The 18725-nt window shown below is 46.8% G+C and overlaps 1 protein-coding gene across 2 annotated transcripts in view; it reads right to left on the bottom strand.

Annotated features, from left to right (window-relative positions):
* The window catches only part of LCP2 (lymphocyte cytosolic protein 2), a 50187-nt gene that overhangs the window by 13581 nt on the left and 17881 nt on the right, over window positions 1–18725 (bottom strand). For both annotated transcript variants that reach the window (XM_063642631.1, XM_055285278.2), the window contains exons 4-13: window positions 14763–14828; window positions 14288–14319; window positions 13247–13284; window positions 9659–9857; window positions 7315–7412; window positions 5920–5986; window positions 5719–5802; window positions 1599–1624; window positions 1474–1493; window positions 1267–1374 (exon numbers count right to left, since the gene is read on the bottom strand). In XM_063642631.1, coding sequence (XP_063498701.1) covers window positions 1267–1374; window positions 1474–1493; window positions 1599–1624; window positions 5719–5802; window positions 5920–5986; window positions 7315–7412; window positions 9659–9857; window positions 13247–13284; window positions 14288–14319; window positions 14763–14828 — 738 coding nt within the window. The remainder of the gene's footprint in view (window positions 1–1266; window positions 1375–1473; window positions 1494–1598; window positions 1625–5718; window positions 5803–5919; window positions 5987–7314; window positions 7413–9658; window positions 9858–13246; window positions 13285–14287; window positions 14320–14762; window positions 14829–18725) is intronic.

The following is an 18725-nucleotide window of genomic DNA, read 5'->3' as shown; positions in this document are numbered from 1 at the left end:
TAATGCAGCAAATAATTATGTGTATATATATATATATATATATATATATATACACACACACTATATATACACACACTCTATATATATATATATATACACACACACACATATATATATATATGGTTTAGTCAGCAAATTAACTCTTTAGTAGCTATTAAATTTTACTGAGCTGTTGTTTTTCCCAAGAAATGAAAACATTTTAGGTAATATTCTCCCTTGCTCTCGTTTTAGAACAGCCCTCTCAGGGCCCACCTTGGTGTAAAGAAAAGACAATTAGAAAATCTTGCTGCTTTGGGACTATTCCAAAGGGGGCTTGGTACACTTTGCCCAGATGAATGAGCTAGTCAAACAGATTTGGGGACAGCTGCCTTAGGACTGCAACAGGCATCTGCACTGCCTAGGCTGTATAATGTCCTCTCTGGGGAAAAGGGGAAGAGCGGGACAATTTGTTGAACACCTCCTGTGTGTCAGATGCTTCACACATCATCATCTCATTCTGTGTTTATTTAAAATTTTGGAATTTTGTTCCTTGTGAGTTTGTTGCATTTATTTTGATTTTTTAAAAATATTACACTAAAGTGTTATCAAACTCCATTACTGAGGAGGTTTTTTGACACACTTTAGCCCTGGTCCTAATTTAATCCTCACAACAGCCAAGCAAGGGCGATAGTTATGACCTCTGATTCACAAATGAGATGGAAGCCTTGGATGTATTCCTTGCAAGTAGCAAGGTTGGCCTTAACCCCAGGTACGTGTGTGCCATTTGGTAAATAGGCTGAAAACTACTTCATAGCAGAGTTAAAAATACTAAGGCAGAGCTCAGTATTCTGCAATTATCAAATGTGGTTGAGCAGTAAGGAAGACGCTTGCGGTGACCTGAAAACCTCCCCCAACCATTTCCTCTCTGCTACTGTACTGAAAAATAAAATGGTGAGTACAGTTCCTGTGCACTGTGAAGCCTTTGCTATAACGAGGTTGGAAAACTCAATGAAATATTTGACTGGAATCTCTAAAAACAGCAGTCACCCCATACCCTTGATTAGATGTCGCTCTACTCATTTCTCAGTAGAGTCCATTTCTTTCTAACAGACCCTGATCCTTCATAGCCAACCTGTGAAGCCTGAACATCCCTCAAGCCACAGCAAAAAACAGGCCCACCCTGCCTGGGAGCACCGAGGAGCCTCAGTTCCCACTGCAGAGTCAGCACACGACAGCCTGTCTGCCGGCCACTCTGAGTGACAAGCTCAAGCAACACCAGACAGTTACTTTGGCACAGGTGGCTTCTTCCCTGGCAGGGGGCTGCTCCTTTCATGTCTTTCCGTGGTCGGTGGTAAAGGAGGCTTTTGAATCTTGGGTAAATGCTCCCCGAGAGGCCTGTGGAGTTCAGGAAAAGGATGAGTGAGAAACAAACTTTGCTGAGGCAGAGTTCTACTGACTGTCCCATGTACCCTCATGTAGATGCGACAGTCTTACCTTCCCGCTGGAATCGAGGGCTGCAAGACAGGAGGAAAAATGTATGAGTGTCCAAGCACTTTTCAAAGAATGAGGACAAGATGCAAAACAAACAAACAAAACCAAAAAACAAGTTCGCAGCTTACCTTGTCAGAAAATGGTGGTTTCTTTCCTGTAAACGACAGAGAGCAGAGGGGCCATGAGTTCAGAACTTCATAAGCATGAGGTTTAAAAACACAGTTTGACGAAACTATGAGTCTGAACCCTTTTGGGGGTTGATGGGGTTTAAGCATTAAAGAATCAGAAACTTCAGACTAGGAAGGGTCCGTTAGAGACCACCAAATTTTATAAGATCAGAGAAACTAAATGGCTTGACCATTTAATTTTAAGGTCACACAGCTTCGTGTACATACAAGTAGTATTGTGGATTCTGTGCTTTTTTTAAAAAAAATCAACATTTTCTTTTATATAACTGATGATCAAAAGGATTAATGTTTTCTTGCGATTTTATGCCTCTTTAATTGGCCAAAGTATTTCTTCTGTAGCCTAAGTTTTATTTTTATATCTGAAATAAATTCACTTGCCACGGAGAGGGTAATTTTTATCCAATTCTGTGAAACACTTGATATTAAATGAAGCACTCCACTTAGTTTCTGAAAAAACCTTTCACCTGGGGAGAGCATTTCAGGAGATTCTCCCGGTATGCTGCAAATCTTTTTTGTCTGCTTGTTTTTTGTTAGTATTTGTTTGTTTGTTTTGCTTTTCTTCTAGAACGGATGATATTCAGGTGCCCTGAAGAAATGCCAGGTGTACTTGATAATTGTGCATCACAAAGTTATTCAAAGTAATTTAATTTGTATTCTATCTAAAGTCCCCCAGAATAAATACGCCCTTTGTCTTCAATGTGATGAAAGTATTACTAACAAAATTCAACCAGGTCTAGACACAAATCCTGTATGATCATGAACAAGTTATTTAAGGTTTTTGAGTTCCAATGTTATCATCTCTAAAATGAAGATTATAGATTAAAACTCTGTAAGTTTGTCATAAGAATCGGGTGACAATTTGTATGCAGGATCAGGCAGTTGATTGTGAAAGTTGATCATACAAATCGGGAATTTTATCACCTCCAAGGAAAACAGAGTCCAGAAGCCAGAGGGAAAAGCACTCAAGACACATAACATTGCTCCAGAAATGTGATTCTATGTGAGGTTGGCTGCGGAAACTGCCTGCTGTAACCTGAAACCAGTTTCATCTAGTAGTTGCTGAAATAATCTGCTGCAACTCGAAGATTAATTTTGCCCTCTGCCGTTGCTTACCAATCAAAACTTGCCAGCCCCACAGAACCGATGAACTTTCTCAATGAGCAACATGTAACACTTCTCTTTTTTTTTTTTTTTTGAGATGGAGTCTCGCTCTGTCGCCCAGGCTGGAGTGCAGTGGCGCAATCTCGGCTCACTGCAAGCTCCGCCTTCCGGGTTCACGCCATTCTCCTGCCTCAGCCTCTCCGAGTAGCTGGGACTACAGGAGCCCGCCACCACGCCCGGCTAATTTTTTTGTATTTTTAGTAGAGACGGGGTTTCACCGTGGTCTCGATCTCCTGACCTCGTGATCCGCCCGCCTCGGCCTCCCAAAGTGCTGGGATTACAAGCGTGAGCCACCGCGCCCAGCCAACACTTCTCTTTTTTATAAAACCTCCAATCGTCTTTTTGTTCTTCAGACATACTGAAGACCCTGAAGACCAACTGCCCCAAATTGCAATTGTCTTCCTAAATAAAACAAATTTAGAGATCTGCCTCTACGTTTTTATTTTGACTTTTATATGGTCCACGTGGGCTGACAATTGTTAATTAACTCGCCTTTCTTTCCCTTCCTTCCATACCCAGGCACAGTTAACGCCCTATGACGAATGGTGATATTATCTGCCTGGAGTTGTATTTTCACAACATGATTTATTCTTTAAGGACCAAGTACATGCCAGGCCCATGATAAGAATATTGCCTCCCTGTGAAGAGCTTACTAGAACTGAGTGCGGTGGCTCATGCCTGTTGGGAGGCCAAGACGGGAGAATCACTTGAGGCCAGGAGTTCAAGATCAGCCTGGTGAACACAGGGAAACCCCAGTCTCTACAGAATATTTAAAAATTAGCCAGGCATGGGGGCATGCACCTGTAACCTCAGCCCCTTGGGAGACTGGAGAAGAAGGATTGCTTGACCCCAGGAGTCTGAGGCTGTAATGAGCTATGATAGTGTCACTGCACTCCAGCCTAGGCGACAGAGTGAGACCCTGACTCAAAAAATAAAAATAAAAGATAAATTTAAAAAAAAGGAGCTTGCTGGTAATGGGGAGAGTTTTGATGGTATAAAAGATGTTTGTAAAACTTTGTTTGGAGTGGATCCTCTACTTTAGAGGGGCAGCCAGGAAACTTAGATTTATATTCTTTGGCCTGAATAAGTATTTTAAAATTTGCCAATTTTTTTTTTTTTTTTTTTGAGACAGAGTCTGGAGTGCAGTGGCATGATCTCGGCTCACTGCAAGCTCTGCCTCCCAGGTTCACGCCATTCTCCTGCCTCAGCCTCCCTAGTAGCTGGGACTACAGGTGCCCGCCACCACGCCTGGTTAATTTTTTGTATTTTTAGTAGAGACGGGGTTTCACCGTGTTAGCCAGGATGGTCTCCATCTCCTACACTGTGATCCGCCCACCTCAGCCTCCCAAAGTGCTGGGATTACAGGCATGAGCCACCGCGCCAGGCAAAATTTGCCAATTTTTGCATATTCTCTGAGCATGTTAAAAGTCTCATGTGGAGTGTAAACATTTTAAGAAGACAGTAATCCTTCCAAAACATCACAGAAAAGGGACTAATTCAAGGGTAAAACAGAAATTGTCAGAAAAGTGTGTCTTTTAAAAATGCTTTTAAATATAGAAAAAAAGAATATTTTAAAAGAATAACTTTTGTGTCAGGAGGTGATTGCGAAGGATTTGATGTCAGTGTTCCACTTTTCTCATGTCTTGGCTCATGGTAGTGAGCAGGGTTGGAATCTGAAGTCAAATCTATCTTCATTTCCATGTAATTATACAGCTCTCTACAGCAGACAATTCCAAGCCAAAACAGCTAGCACAGCTTTGCATGACTCAGCAGAGCTGTGATGTAGTTCGGGGAAAGAGCAGCGAGCAGCAGCCTCAAATCCAAGAACTGAAAGTCATTTTGCGGACAGACAAAAAGGGATTGAGGCCACAGAAAGCTAAATGCCTTGCTCAGAGCATAGCCAAGAAAGGGGTGGGGGCAGCTGGGATTCTGGGCTCCTTATCCGTTCAGTTGCAGAGTTCCTTCCTCAGACTCATGTAGTTCACATCAAGTTAAAACCCAGGGTCCCCAATTGCAGCATGATATGGTGGAAAACAGCCCCCACTTAGAAGTCAGAAAGACGAGTGTTCGAATTTAGGCAAATTATTCAACTTCTTTGACCCTTAATTTTATCATCTGAGAAGTGAGGTCAAAAATACACCTCCTTTGCTGAGTTGGTATGAAGATTAGAGATACTGTAGGTGTATTTGTGGTAGGTAGAGCACTTGCCCCATAGTAGTTGCTCAATAAATGGTAGCTAAGAATTGAATTCAAAATAGCTTCACGTGAAGGTAACTGCAATCCAAGAATATTCTGTGTAAATTGTGAAGAAAAAGCACTGTGGTATACCCAATGTTTGGTCAATTGCATACCTAAAACAAAAACATCCCTGACATTTGAATAGCACCTTAGGGGTTTATAAAGCATTTTCTATGTACAGAACATCCACCTTACAGATTAGGAGATTGAGCTCTGAAAAACTAACATCCCTGTGGTCCGTGAGCTATTAAGCAGCAGGCAAGGCAGCAGACACCAGCTCCTCCAACCCTCTTGTCTCAGTTCAGTTCCTCTCTCTGTACCCGAAAGCCTCTTAGCTGAAGGCCAATGGGATTTGTGTACACAGATCATCCACATCACATAGAGAAGCAGCACAGTCCCCAGAAGCTGCAAGAAGGAGCTTTCTAATGAGGCTGATCTGGGTTTAGGTCTCTACTCCCATCACTTGGTAGCTGTGTGATCTTGGGAAGGTACCTCTTTGTATCTCAGTTTCCTTATCTGTAAAATGGGGATGATTCTACTAGTCTCCACTTCCTAGTATTGTGGCCATAGTTAAATGAGATGGTACATGTGAAACGCATGCAGGAAGCACTTTATAACAGCTTATCATTATTACTATGTATTAAATGTGAATCATACCCACCTAGTGTGAAGGGTTCTCTATCAAATGGAGCTAATGAACGATCTAGGGGAGGTTTCGTGCTTCTGTCTATTGAAGGAGCAGGGACTGGAAGGGGAAAAGGCTGACATCAATTAAAAGAAGAAAGTAGTCGGCTGGGAGTTGGGTGGGGCTAGGGGAGTGCCTGGTGAGAACAGGGCAAGAGAGAGCATCCCTTGTACTCACGCTTTGCCGTTTTCTGGTTTCTGCTTCTGCTGGGTTCTTCGTGGTTGGTCTGGGGTGGGGGCAGTGGCTGCATAAAGATCCAAACGTTAGGAAGCACTTCCAATACATCAGCAAGAGCCGGCACTCACAAAACCTGTCTGGATCTGCTCGCTTTTCCTCATCTTCGTGTTCTGCCTACAAACATCCATGTCCATTTCTTCCCTGAACTACTGCAGTAGCCTCCTATCTGAGCTCCCTGTTCTAGACTCTGCCACGCAAGCTCTTTTCTGCAGGCAGCAGAGTGAGCATGTCACTTTCCTGCTAAGACTTCCAGTGGCTCCTATCACATTAGAAACAAAATTAAAACTCGTTAATGTCCTGCAAGACCCTGCCTGAGCTGGCCCATGTCTGCCCTCTCAACTCTTTGCTGTGATCCCTTCTCAGTACTCATGGGGTCCCCACCATAGAATCTTCTTGCAGTTCTTGGAAAATCTCAAGGTCATGCCCTCTTTGGCATCCCTACACTTGTTTCCCCCTCCCTAGAGCGTTCTTCTCCTGGCTCTTTTCACAACTGGCTCATTCTGTCCCAGGTCCTTGTCACTTCCCCCCCATACCGTCATGTTACCTGGTCTTCTGTCCCCCGAACCACACATAACTACTCAAATGATCTCTTTCAGACATCTGTCTACCGTCTGATGACCTGTCTCCCCCTAGCCCTAGTTGAGTTTTATGAAAGCAGGGACCTTATTTATCTCGTTCACACTTTATCCCCAACGCCTAGAACACTGCTTGGCACATAGTAGCTGCTCAGTCAATATTTGCTGATTAAATAAGTGAATCCTGCATCTCAAAAGATGGTCTTCAAATCTCAAAAGCAATATACATCTGTAGATAAACTTGTGAAGAGAACACATTCATAACTATCAATTCCTTAGTCTGAGCTTCTCAGGGTCACTCTGGGAACTTATCAGATTCACAAGAGCCCGGCTGTATGCTTGAAGAAGGAGAAAACGGGGTTTGCTACCTCTGTCTCCTCCGGTCTGAAGGCACCTGTCCTTGGAATTTCAGGTGTTGGCCAGAAGGTGGCGCAAGTCTTTTTGCAGGAGAGAGGAAGGCTCGGTACCCAGGCAACACCAATAGGTGCCACGGACTTAATTCGGTTCTCTTTGGGTTTTTCTCTGGAAGTTTTCACTTCTCTCAAATAGTGGGAAGTAAATAAAAACCACCAGTATTTTAACCCAAAAAAGAAGCACGTGTGAATGCTTGGGTATGCATTTCCCCAGCCGAGGGAAAAGATTATAATCTTTTCTTACAAAATTAGAATGAGATAGATGTTTATAGTTTTATTTTTCTCTCTGGCGCAGGAAATAACTGCAGTGGACACCAAGTACTGTAAAAGAACGGGAGGAGGCCTACCGAGTGATTCCGGCCGGCTGGCGGGGGCGGGAGGGCGGCCATCGGTCTCTGGGGGGGCACAGGAGGCTGCTGGGGGGTTTTCCCAGAGGGGGGCCGGTCTGTGGAAACACAAGGTTATTAAGGTGAAAGCGGAGTGTCGGCCAAGCTCAGGGGTCTCCAGGAACAGATATGCAGCTCGGGGCCCCGGGGGTGCATGATCCTTGACCCCCAGGCCCACGCCAGTGCCCGCAGGAGCCCCAGTCACAGGTAGACCCAGCCTGGATCTCACCCACCCCTCCCTGCCCATTTTTTCTGTCCTAGTTTGTGTCACTCTCCTTATACAGAGGCTCAGCTTTCTTTGCATTTCACTGGAATAGGTATTTATCAGAGATTTTGCCAATCAAGAAAGGCCACTTTGTAATTAGCTCAGCTAGAACCGGAAGGGAGGATTTTCAGACAATTTTGTAAGAAGTAAATATATGCATACCTCTGTATGCAGACACACAAATATACACATGTGCACACATGCATGCACACACGTGCATATATATGCACACACCTGCATACACAGAGACATGAGTGCACACAGACACACACACATGCCAAAAATCTCACAGGCACACCCAGCTGCCTGTGCAGGGTGAAGTTAGCTCTCACTGCCATAGGGATCCTGTTCTGTCTGCCCTTCCTTCCCCTCTCCAATGTCCTGGGCTGTCTCCTCCCTGACACTTCCTCCTTTTGCTCATCTTTTCCCATAAAGGGAGGAACTGGTCACCAACTTCTGTTACCAGACCACAGACTCTTAAGTGGAAGCTAGATTTGCCTTGAACAGAAACTCACATTATCTGGGCAGAAACTCACATTATCCAGATCTCCAGGGAAGTGTCCCTAGGCCAGGTTGACAGGCTGGCAATTTCCTACCCCTTTGACAGGGAAAGGCCAGGACAAGACCATCAAGCAAGAGGGGTGAGTGGGTAGGGCCTCCTTACACTTTGTACCCTGGGTGCCTCTCTTGCCTGACTCTAGTCCCAGCCTTGGGGAGGTGCGGCTCTTCCACAGGGAAGAGGGTAGGAGCAAGGCCCAGCCTGATCTAATTCCACCCTACTCCACCCGCACCGGCCATCCCTCAGCTTCTCTTATAGGCCATGCTCCTTTGAGCCTCAGGGCCTTTGCACAGCCGTTTCTACTGCTTCAAATGTTCTTCCCTTACCACATCTATTTCCACTTGACCAACTGGTATTTATTCTTTAATCTTGGTTTAATATCACAGCTTAAAGATACACCCTCAGGCAAACGCTCCAGCCTCATCTGTGCTTGTCTTCCTGCCTCTGTATCACGGTTTCACTAAATAACCTCATGGCTCATTTGTTGGAGGTTGTGTCACGCGCTGGACTGTCAGTCCCTTGGCGAGGGCTCTTATTCACTCTGTATCTCAATGACTGGCACACACAAGGCACTCAACAACTGACTTACCCATTGCTTACCCAGACCTCCACTTCCCTGTATATGAAACAGACTTGATCATGGTTGTCCTTATTACACAGATGTTTAAAAACCACCATGAGACATTGAGACAACATTTTGTGAAAGGGCTTTAGAATGGAAATGGGTTATACCGCATAAAGGATTAAATGGAATTCGTTTTTTGTGGTACTGACCTTCAATTTTCAGCTTTCTCCCTGAAAGTATATTATGCAAGAATATATTTGTTTTTTTTCTGTCAACACCACTACTAGAATGTAAGCCCCAGGAGGCAGGGGCTGTGTCTCCTTTCCTGATCATTTCTAAGCACTGAGAATGGGGCCTGGGCTCCCAGCAGATCAACAATGTTTGTTGAATGAATGGAGAGAGAAGTGGGCTAAAAGGACAGATAGACAATAAAAATCGTAAACACTGTCTAATATTTTTTAAAGTTATAGTCAAACCCTACTCAATATCTTCATGTTTATTCTAGCATAATAATGCCATGTAACTATAATTTGGTCAAAAGATGGGGAGGAACAGGAAAGTACTCTTGGAATACCTGAGTAAACTGCAGAATGAGTTGAAACTGCCAAATAGCCTTAGGTGGTAGTTCAATGCTGATATCAGCCACCATAGGCAAGAATTGGTTGCAGTCTTAGTAGTCCTCACAGCAAACCTATGTGGTCCATACATTTATTATCCTATTTCATAGATGAGGAAATTGACGCCCAGAGAGGTAGAGTTACTTGTACAAAGCCACAGAGCTGTTAAGAAGCCGAGCAGGTATCGAGACCCAGAGCTTTCTGCTACATGGGCAAGCTGGGACATCGGCCTTCCATGCAGCAGTGGGGAGCTTGGCTTTGGGCTGCTGGGGCCAGAAAATCCGGAAATGGGCCCTTACCGATGTACATGGAGTTGGAGCTGGGGAAAGGCTTGGCAGGCAGGATGGAGTTCTGCAGAGCTTCCTCGTCATTGGAGGGTGGCGGCTCATAATCCGCATCATCTTCCACGGGTGCCTCTTCCTCCTCATTGGGGGACTCATAGTCTCCATCGTCCTCCCCATCCTGGTCATCATTGGGACTTTCATAGTCATCTTCTTCCTGCCCACACAGTGATAGGGACAGTGCAGTTTGTAGAGGCTCTGTGGCCCTCGATGTGCCTGTGCCTACTCTCTCCCTGCCAAGCCTCACAACAGTATAACCCGGGGCCAGGCAGCCTGAAGATGGTTTCTCCCATTTTACCAATGAAGAATCTGAGGTCAGGGAGCACCGTATCACAGGGGCAGCAAGTCATGGACTTGAGACCTTGGTGAAGGTCTTCGGACCACCTTTTTACACAACACCTTTTTGCACAACAGAGAGAGAAGAAAGGAGAAGGATGCTGGAAGGGTACCGGAATAGGCTCTGTCTTGAGTAAACACAATTTTTGCTCCAGGCATCACCAAGAGAAAGACTAAAGGCCCAGAGCATTTGTGATGATACTAGTTAATTGCCATTTCTGTTCAAGTGTGCCTGTGCTCAAAAAATGTCCTCTCATTATAACCTAGTGCAGCATTGAAGGCCCAGCTAATAGGAAAAACAGATAAACAAAGCCTGTTAAGTGGAAGGCAGATTAGGTTGTGTCTAGGAGGGGACGGTCAGAGGCTGTGCTATTCTTTTTGCTGAGAGTTGAGTGTATCAACACATCCATTATTCATGAAATCTGACACTGAGTTTGAAGCTGCTGTCTTGGAAAGAATCTCTAAATTTTAGATTTTTTATTGTATTTTATTTTTGCTTCTTCCTGAGTCTCAGAGAAAGTAAGCCTGAGGTGCTGGGTGCTTGCCTTTGAAGCAGTCCATGAAGGTGAACGAGCATCGGAATGACTTCCCAAGCAAAGGCGGCACCATCAGCAGCAGTGATGAGCGCTCATCACCATCACGCCAAAGTCCAGGGGTGAGTCGATGAGCCCAGACCTCAACACTCAAGGGCAGTGTGGGAAAAAGCAATGGCAAGTGGCCACTTTTTGAGGAAAGAAATGTTCCAATGTCCTAGAAATCCTGACAGCTTTGGGTGGCCTCTGGCAGACTGTCTTCACGTTGTTCTGTTGAAAGATTCCTGTGTTTGTTTTTGACTTGAGGAATATTCAAAACATCAACAATAAGGGGCAAAGTGAGCACTGGGCGCCTTCCCAACCCCAAAAAAAGACTTTGTCCTGCCCTGTCAGTGTTCTTATAACTTAGGAGCAGGTGGGCAGAACCCCAGAGGAATGCTGCTTCAGATCAGGAGCCTCAGCATGGAGGTCCGCAGGCACGTGGCCTCCCTCCAGCCACTGCTGACCCCTCCCTCACCCTGCCTGCCCTAGCCTCGGCGTTCCTGACTTTACACCAGCTCTTTATGCCATCAACCTTTCTCAAACGACAGAATTTTCCTCTCTGCTTCTGGAACAATTATTTTCTCCCAATCATTTGGCTCCTAAATTTGTATGCATGGTGTTGTTGCTAATTATATTCTGCCATATGTGTGTTAAAGTAAATTAAAATGGAGACCAGGCCTGCAGAATCCCTGAGCAGACAAAACCAGTTGGGTCTCATCAGTGACCTAAACCTTACTTGATTTGCAGCATAAGCAAAAGTTAACTTGGGCTATTTCTTGTAAATGCCTGTATTAAAGAAAAACAGAACTTAAGCTCAACCAATCAGAAGTAGCCAGCAAACTTAGAATTATATAACTACGAGCTTTCCAGCAAGATAGACTAAATGAGATCGGTTATAACTGTAACCTATCAAATATTTTCTTTTTCTTTCTTTTTTTTTTTTTTTTTTTTTGAGATGGAGTCTCGCTCTGTCGCCAGGCTGGAGTAGTGCAGTGGTGCAATCTCGGCTCACTGCAACCTCCGCCTCCCGGGTTCAAGCGATTCTCCTGCTTCAGCCTCCCAAGTAGCTGGGATTACAAGCATGCACCACCACGCCCAGCTGATTTTTGTATTTTTTAGTAGAGACGGGGTTTCACCATGTTGGCCAGGATGGTCTCGAGCTCTTGACCTTGTGATCTGCCCACCTCGGCCTCCCAAAGTGTTGGAATTACAAGTGTAAGCCACCACACCCAGCTCAAATATTTTCTTTGTATTACATTTACATTCACTTTATAAATGCTTATCCCTTATCCTTCTTCAGCAAAGCCTCCTTCTGATTTGGTGCTGCCTGATTCATGAATCACTGCTCAAATAAACTCCTTAAAAAAAAAAAAAAAAAAAAAAAAAAAAAAAAAAAATTGCATTGTGCCTCAGTTTACCTTTTTAAAATGGGGTATCCATACTGTGAAATGCTTATGACTGGGTCCTTTATCTCCACTCATTTCCCTGTATGCCCTTGCAAAGAGCTGGGCACATAATGGAGCTGCCTAGCTCTATAGCCACTAGTGAATGGAAGCCCTCAGTTTACAGAGAGGATGGAAGACTAGCCTCAGGCACAGCACAAGAGAGTTTGCATGGCAAGGATTCTGCCTCTGTGAGTAAACAGAAACATTTCAGGGAAACTCTGGGCTATTTTCCCTTTGTACCAAAGAAATCTGTCAAATTCCTTCATTTTCAGGTAGAAAGCATAAACTTAGCTAAAACTTTTTTTTTTTCCAAATTAAATGCTGTCTTTTACCAGAATCCCAATAGGACAAGGGACATTTTGTTTCTGCCTCTTCTAAAGGCACTAGAGGCGGCCTCTTACCAGAAGGACCACGTGACTGAGGGTCTGGTTACCTGGGTCCTAGGTCTGCCTCTAACTAGCTTTGTGTTCTACACACGTCACATTCTGCTCTCCTGTGGACTCAGTTGCCTCATCTGTACAATGAACAGATTGGGCTACCGTCCATAATAGAGTTCTTAGCCTGAGGCTGCTTCATGGGTGGTGACTGTGTGTACAGGTTCCTGCGGAGGGGTTGTACAATCCATCAGATTCTCAGAGGGGGAACTGTGACCTTTCAATGTAAAAACCAACTGGATCGCACCGTCTTTGAGGTTTTTTCAGGGCTAACAGTCAGTTCTGAAGTTCTTTTTCCTCCGTGCCACCGATGGGGGCTTAAGTCCATGAGAAAAGCTACTTGAGAGTAGATTTCTAGGAGTGTCCATTTTTGGAGATGGGGGTGGTGGGTGGGGGGTGGTAACAGTGGGTGAAGTGCAGTCAGCAAAGTACAGCCTAGGGCCACGTGCAGCCCACCCTCTGTGTTTGTAAATGAAGGTTTATGGGAGCAAAGCCAAGCCTATTTGTTTGTTCATTGTCTGTGGCTGCTTTTGTGCTCCAGTAGCAGAGTTGAGTAGCTGAGACAGAGACTGCATACCCCCCAAAGCCAAAACTATTTCCTGTCTGGCCCTATGCAGAGCACCTTTTCTGGGCCCTGGGTGGGTGTGCTGGCATCATGTTAGAGCCCCGCTCCACTTGGCTCCATCCTGGCTCCTTATCACAAAGCTGCCCTGGACACTGCTGTAAAGGTGCAAGAACAGCCCACACCATACTCACAAAGGACGACCAGCCCCCATTGTCCTCTTCGTGGCTTTCTGTGGAAGGAGATGACACCACCATCAGCACTGAAGAAAGCCACCACTTGAAGGAAGGTCAAAGCAGCTTCCCCATCTGATGCCTTCCCTCACCAATGCCCCTTCCCCGGCCTCCACCTACCTCCCACACTCCTGCGGGTTTAGCCACTTACTGTCAGCTCCAGCGACCCTGCCCAAGGTGCTCATTCTACCAGAGAACCAGGTGGTGGCGATGGTTCTCAACCTTTCTCGTGTGTAATAGTGACTTAGGAAGTGCTTTAAGACCTGTAGATACCTGGGGGCCTACGCCTACAGCTTCTCACTCAGCAGGACAGGCCGGGCCCCAGAAATCTGCATTGCAACACTATGTGCAATTGAACAGTTGAAAAGCTGCTTTACTGTAATCCCAACACTGTGGGAGGCCAAGGCAGGCGGATCACGAGGTCAGGAGATCGAGACCATCCTGGCTAACAGGGTGAAACTCCGGCTCTACTAAAAATACAAAAAATTAGCCGGGCATGGTGGCGGGCACCTATAGTCCCAGCTACTCAGGAGGCTGAGGCAGGAGAATGGCGTGAACCCGGGAGGCAGAGCTTGCAGTGAGCCGAGATCGTGCCACTGCATTCCAGCCTGGGTGACAGAGCGAGACTCTGTCTCAAAAAAAAAAAAAGAAAAGAAAAAAGAAAAGCTGCTTTAAAGACTCAGATGCAGGGGGACTGGCTGAGCTCAGGTGCTCATTCAGAGGCGGGGTCCCTGTGTTCTCCTCTACAGAGCTCCCAGAGCTCCTCAGTGTGTCTCTGAAGATGGTCCCAGCAGAACAGGGGCCATAAGCCAGGTGGCCTGCAGAGCAACATCTCCTCCCCTCCGTCTAGACCCAAACCCTTTTCTGGGTAAGAACTGGCTGACAGACAAGTCAGTAAGGTCACCTGAATGAACTCAAGGACCCCTGGGAACCAGAAAGGCCAGAAAACTGAAATACCTATCACCCCCTAAAGCAATCACCTCTGAGCCCTGAGAGCTTTACCTGTCTCTTCAGGAAACCGTGGGACTTGGGGTCTGCAAAGGCAAATAGCACTGCATTAATGGTCTTATTGATTTAAAGGGATCTCCCTCTTTCCTCAACCTGGTCCAGCGAGAGGGAGCCCCCAGTGGAGGGCATGTCTCACTGCTCAAGAGAGGTTTGTGTCCTTGCTGCTCAGCAACTGGGGCTAGGATACCCTGAAAATTCTGGAAATCACCAAGCCACAACAGTGGCATGACTGGAAGCTCATGACTGTCTGATGCTGTAGAGGAAGTTCCCCTGATGTCCCAGACCCAGGGACAGGACGCAGGGCAGGGGAGGGAACCCCTTCCCCTCCTTGGACACCATCTTCCAGACCCCTGGGATTCAGGGGACCAATGCACGTCAAAAAGTAGGGCAAAACCAGTTCTGTGCCTCGCTTTTAAGGTTCCACTTGGGACTGAAAAATCTTGCGTGTCCTTACACCAGCCCCACTCACTTGCGTGTGAAGATGCTCCTCCTCTCCTCGTTCTTGTTGATTTCTTGACTTAACTTACTGAGAATCCTGCAAGATAAAGAGACAGATGAAGAGACAAAACCATCTCTCAGTCTCAACCTTCCCCCGACCCTTGATGTCCCCTGCTCTATAGAAACTTGGGGCACCAGGGCCAACTTTGGCCGGCCTCCTCTTTGTCACCTCTGCAGGGACCCTCTGCTCTTCACTTCCTCCCAGAATTTGCCATCTTACTCCCCGGGCCAGACCTTCCTCCTGCCCAGGAAGCCCTCTCTCCTCCTTGCTGATCTGTGTCTGGCCGAGCCTTCCAAGTCCAGCTCAGAGCTCCGCCTTAAAGACTTGTCAGCTCACACCTGGCTTTCTCTCCAAAAATCAGGAGCCTTAGGATCTGGATACGATAGCTGTGTATTTTCTTGTCTTACTATTCGTGGGGCTGAGGTCCCCTGGCTTTTGCATGACCTGACAGTGCTGTCTTGTTCCTAAGAATCTTCAGACCATCATCGAGACCCACAGGAATCAGCTGCTCCTTGGAGATTCCTTATCACAACCTCTAGTGGGCTGTTCTGTGGCCTGCCTTCTGCTTCCATCTTCCCCTCCCGGACTCCCACTCGGTGATGCGGAGCCTTATAAAAGAGAGACTCCCTGAATCACTCATGCCCTCGAGGCCAGCTTTGACCAAGACACTTGAAGATACTCTTAGTCCCTGGGTTCCTTCACGTCAGAACTAGCAAATCCCCAAATCGCAGGATGGAGCTGGGGGAGCTGGGGCAGGAGGGCTTTGCCGACAGAACCGTATCTCCAGCATGGCTTAGCAACAAGCATCCATTCCAGTCTCTCCAACATCCAGAACTTGAGACTCCAGCCCCACTTAGTACCCACTGATGAGACCAACGAGACCCTTTGTAGTCAACAGTCTTAGTGTTTCCTCGAGATTTGGGGCAACTGGAAGGAATCTCAGATTATCAGTCCAATTTCATTTTACAGAGGAGATGGCAGAGGCCCAGACAAAGAGGGACTAGCGGATCTTGAAGTCAAGAGATCGAGATCATCCTGGCCAACATGGTGAAACCCCGTCTCTACTAAAAATACATAAAAAAGCTGGGCATGGTGGCGCTTGCCTGTGGTACCAGCTACTTGGGAGACTGAGGCAGGAGAATCACTTGAACCCGGGAGGTGGAGGTTTCAGTGAGCCGAGATCACATCACTGCACTCCAGCCTGGAGACAGAGCAAGACTCCATCTTACAAAAAAAAAAAAAGGGAGTAGCTTGAAGCCACATAGTAGTTAGTGGTAAAGGCCACCCCTCTTCCCACAACTCACACCAGCACCACAAGCTAGCTGTTCCAATTTCCAAGCCAGTGCCCTTTCAACGCACACACCCCTGTGTCAGTTCCCTTTCTGCTGCAGCTCTCTGGAGGCAGACACTGTTGAGTCCCTGGCCTGCCTATGAGAACGGCTCATGATCTGTATTTCTTCTGCTTAATGACCACCTCAAAGCAACAAGTTTAGCCTAAAATAAACTTGCTAAGTTAGCAAAGGAAGTCCTTAGCACCCACCATTTCTCGATTCCTCCATCACCTCCCCTGCCCCTCAACTCCCCCATTTCTCCCAAGATATGGGCTCCAGGTTGGGCGCGGTGGCTCACGCCTATAATCCTAGCACTTTGGGAGGCTGAGGTGAGTGGATCAGAGGTCAGGAGTTCGAGACCAGCCTGGCCAACATGGTGAAACCCCGCCTCTACTAAAAATACAAAAATTAGTCAGGCATGTTGCATGCCTGTAATCCCAGCTACTCAGGAGGCTGAGGCAGGAGAACTGCTTGAACCTGGGAGCCAGAGATTGCAGTGAGGTGAGATCACGCCACTGCACTCCAGCCTGGGGACAGGAGAAAACTTCATCTCAAAAAAAAAAAAAAAAAAAAGAAATGGGATCCCAACTTCCTACCTCATTAGAGCAATAGGATAAACAAATTTTGATAAACACACTGGTACTTAAGAGGAAAGAGAAGGAGAAAGGGAAGGGAAAGGTTTACTCTCTGTAATAATATGGTTGACAACTCCAGGCTTTTGTGACTGCGCAGAGAGAGAGAGAGGCTTTAAGGGCAGCAGCGGGGCTTCCTAGTTGCCTCCTGAACATGCCGTCAGAATGCTTGTGACATGGTTCTTTTTGGTTCCCTTAAGTGGTTGTTTCAAGAAGACGATGGGCATGTGGGATAAAAGGACTCCTACACAACGGGCAAGGGAGCCCCATTAGTGTCCTGTGTCCTGGCTGTGTCAGGTGGTGCTGGCTGCATCAGCCACTCCCATTCTGTCACCTGTTTATTCAACAATGTGCACTGAGGGCCTAATAAGTGCTGGGAACTTAGAAGTGCTCAAGGTGCATCAATGAACAAAAGAGACAAAGATCCCTGCTAGTGGAGAGGAAACTTTCAGGAGGTGAAATGTGATCCATATGCACCACGTGCATGCAGAGTGGGGGGCTGGGCAGGGGGATGGGAGTGCAGGGGTGGGGTGTGGTTGCCATTTAAAATGATCTGGCCTCACCGAAGAGGTGACATTTCAGTAATGACTTGAGCGAGGTGGCACTGAGGCTCACCTCAACGCCCTCCTCCTACAGAGCTTGACAGGGCTCTGACCAGCTCACAAGGCTGCTTTGGATCTTGAAAGAACCTCCTGCTCTCTGCGGTGTTGCCTCTCACCAGTATCTCTAACAGCCAGGCTGGAGGCTGCTGGGGCTCGAATTGGGTGAGGAAGGAAATGCCAAACCGCAGGCCTCAGCAGAGGAGCAGCAAAGAGCTCGGTGGGGGCAGAATAGGTCCTGGCAGTTGGCTTGCAGCAAAGTGTGGGCTCCCAGGGTCCTCCTGCTTTAATGGGCTACAGAAAGCACCTTCCAAGCCTGTGGGACCACTGCCAGGGGCTGGTGGACGTGGCAACAGTGATGGTGGGCACAGCAGGGAGGTGGTTGCTATGGCTATCGCTAGGTGCAAACGTTCAAATTACACCCTACCCCCAGAGGACCAAGTGACAGTGAGTGGAGGGTGGTGACTCATTCTCCCTTCACCCTATAAACCCCAGGCCTCGCTCAGGACCAGGGCAAGAAGTGATGGGGGCTGGGCAGCCATAGACAGTAGTCCTCTCTGCTTGCCTTTGTTTAAGGAACTAGCTGGCCCTGGAAATGGGCTGAACCTCCCCCCAGGAAGCCAGCCCATTGTAGGAAGGCTGCATTCTACAATGACCTGGGTTCCAGCCCAGCTGCATCCCTAACTTACAGCATGGTGGGGGCCAGTCTTCATCTTCTCAGTCTAAGGTCTCTCCTGGTAATGTACAAGGTACAGGTCCTGCAGGCACAGACAGTCTAACTACAATGTCTGGCCCCAAGGGTGGTGCCCACTGTGTGATCTCAGACAAGGCAGCTGCCCTCACCTGGCCCCAAATTCCTTATCAGCACAGTACAGGGGTTAAACCTGATTAGGGAATCCCTGATGGGCCTGATCATCATGATTACTTAGCTGTACCTGTTACAATCACTGATCACCAGGCCCAGCCTAGACCTACCTGAACAGACTCTCCGAGGAGAAGCCTGAGGCTCAGTGACATCAACCGGCCCGCAGGTGATTTTTATTATGATCCAAAAAGCTTGTGAAATAAATTCTGTTATTCTTGACACTGATGAAATTGTTTGTTTGTTTGCTTGTTTTAAAGAGGAGGCGAAGGAAAGGCAGGAGAAGGAACTTTGTAATTATGAAGGGAGTGAAATAGGAGAGTGGGGGTACGTGGGGCCTTAGCTGGCCTTTGATGTAGCCCTTTAATTCTCCCAGCACTTGAACAACTGTGAAGGAAGCCCTACTAGTGGGTCTAGAAATCAACTTTGCTGGTGACACAAGAAGAAAGAAACTATACAAGAAAAGAAGGCTGGCAGGCAGGCGGAAAAGGAGGGAGAGAGGGAGTGGG

Source organism: Symphalangus syndactylus, chromosome 7, assembly GCF_028878055.3.
Source record: "Symphalangus syndactylus isolate Jambi chromosome 7, NHGRI_mSymSyn1-v2.1_pri, whole genome shotgun sequence".
Classification (NCBI taxonomy): Eukaryota; Metazoa; Chordata; class Mammalia; order Primates; family Hylobatidae; genus Symphalangus; species Symphalangus syndactylus.
Note: the sequence above shows the minus strand (reverse complement) of the source record. Positions and strands in the feature narration are given on the sequence as shown.